At 31.6% G+C, this 917-nt stretch overlaps 1 protein-coding gene across 1 annotated transcript in view; it reads left to right on the plus strand.

Moving 5' to 3' along the window:
- Window positions 1-917, plus strand: part of LOC108751233 (laccase-4) — a 58773-nt gene that overhangs the window by 53688 nt on the left and 4168 nt on the right. Inside the window, exon 8 of the mRNA XM_018491311.1 lies at window positions 212-424. Within this exon, the coding sequence (XP_018346813.1) occupies window positions 212-424 (213 nt within the window). The remainder of the gene's footprint in view (window positions 1-211; window positions 425-917) is intronic.

A 917-nucleotide genomic window follows, 5' to 3' on the forward strand; every position in this document is an offset into this window, starting at 1 on the left:
ATTAAAACGTACAAAGTGTTTCAGAATTACGCTTTTCAATCTGTTTTTTTTTTATTAATTAAAAGTTTTAAATTTCTTAACAAAAATTATGCAATTTTTTGTAAAACTTTGTGCAATTTTCAAGCTTTATTGCTCCAGATTTAACTCATTTAACACTCATTTAATACACAAGAAATATGCAACTTACTGTATAATTCCGATGTGTCCGCAGTTGCACCGACCGGCGACCACGTGATTTCTCTCGTGGACGAGATCTCGTTCACATTCCCGCCGGCGCCTCCGCTCTCACAGATCAATGACATCCCACCTGAACAATTCTGTAATGGTGATAATAGGCCGGCTGATTGCGGCGCCAACTGTATGTGCACGCATATGGTCGACATTCCATATAACGCAGTAGTTGAGGTGGTTCTCGTAGATGAAGGTATGGACACAGCATTTGCTATGATTATTATAATAACTGTCTTCATGCAGGCTATTCCGGCATTGAATAAACAGAAATTCTTCAAAGGAATTTTGTCTAAAAAACAACATTTTTATATCTTATATTTTTTATCTTATAATTTCTTTCTCATTACAATACAATTTTTGTAATAGTAAAGCAGATTTCTTTTAATCACATTTGACTTATAAAATTATTATATATACGTGCAAAGAACAATTTTATTAAAATATCTAAAAACTTAGGTCTGAAAATAATTTTGTTGGACTATCAAAATAACTGCTTAGGAAATTTAAACATGCAAAAATTTTTGATATTCTAGCAACTAGCTTTGAGCGTCTCTCCTACATAATTATTTTAATAATTCAACAAAATTATTTTCAAATCTGTATCTAGCTATTAAATACTTCAGCAAAACGTTCTTTTAGTGTATATAAGTACCCTTTTTAATTCTTTGTATGCGGTCGATTACAGT

Source organism: Trachymyrmex septentrionalis, unplaced genomic scaffold, assembly GCF_001594115.1.
Source record: "Trachymyrmex septentrionalis isolate Tsep2-gDNA-1 unplaced genomic scaffold, Tsep1.0 scaffold42, whole genome shotgun sequence".
Lineage (NCBI taxonomy): Eukaryota > Metazoa > Arthropoda > Insecta > Hymenoptera > Formicidae > Trachymyrmex > Trachymyrmex septentrionalis.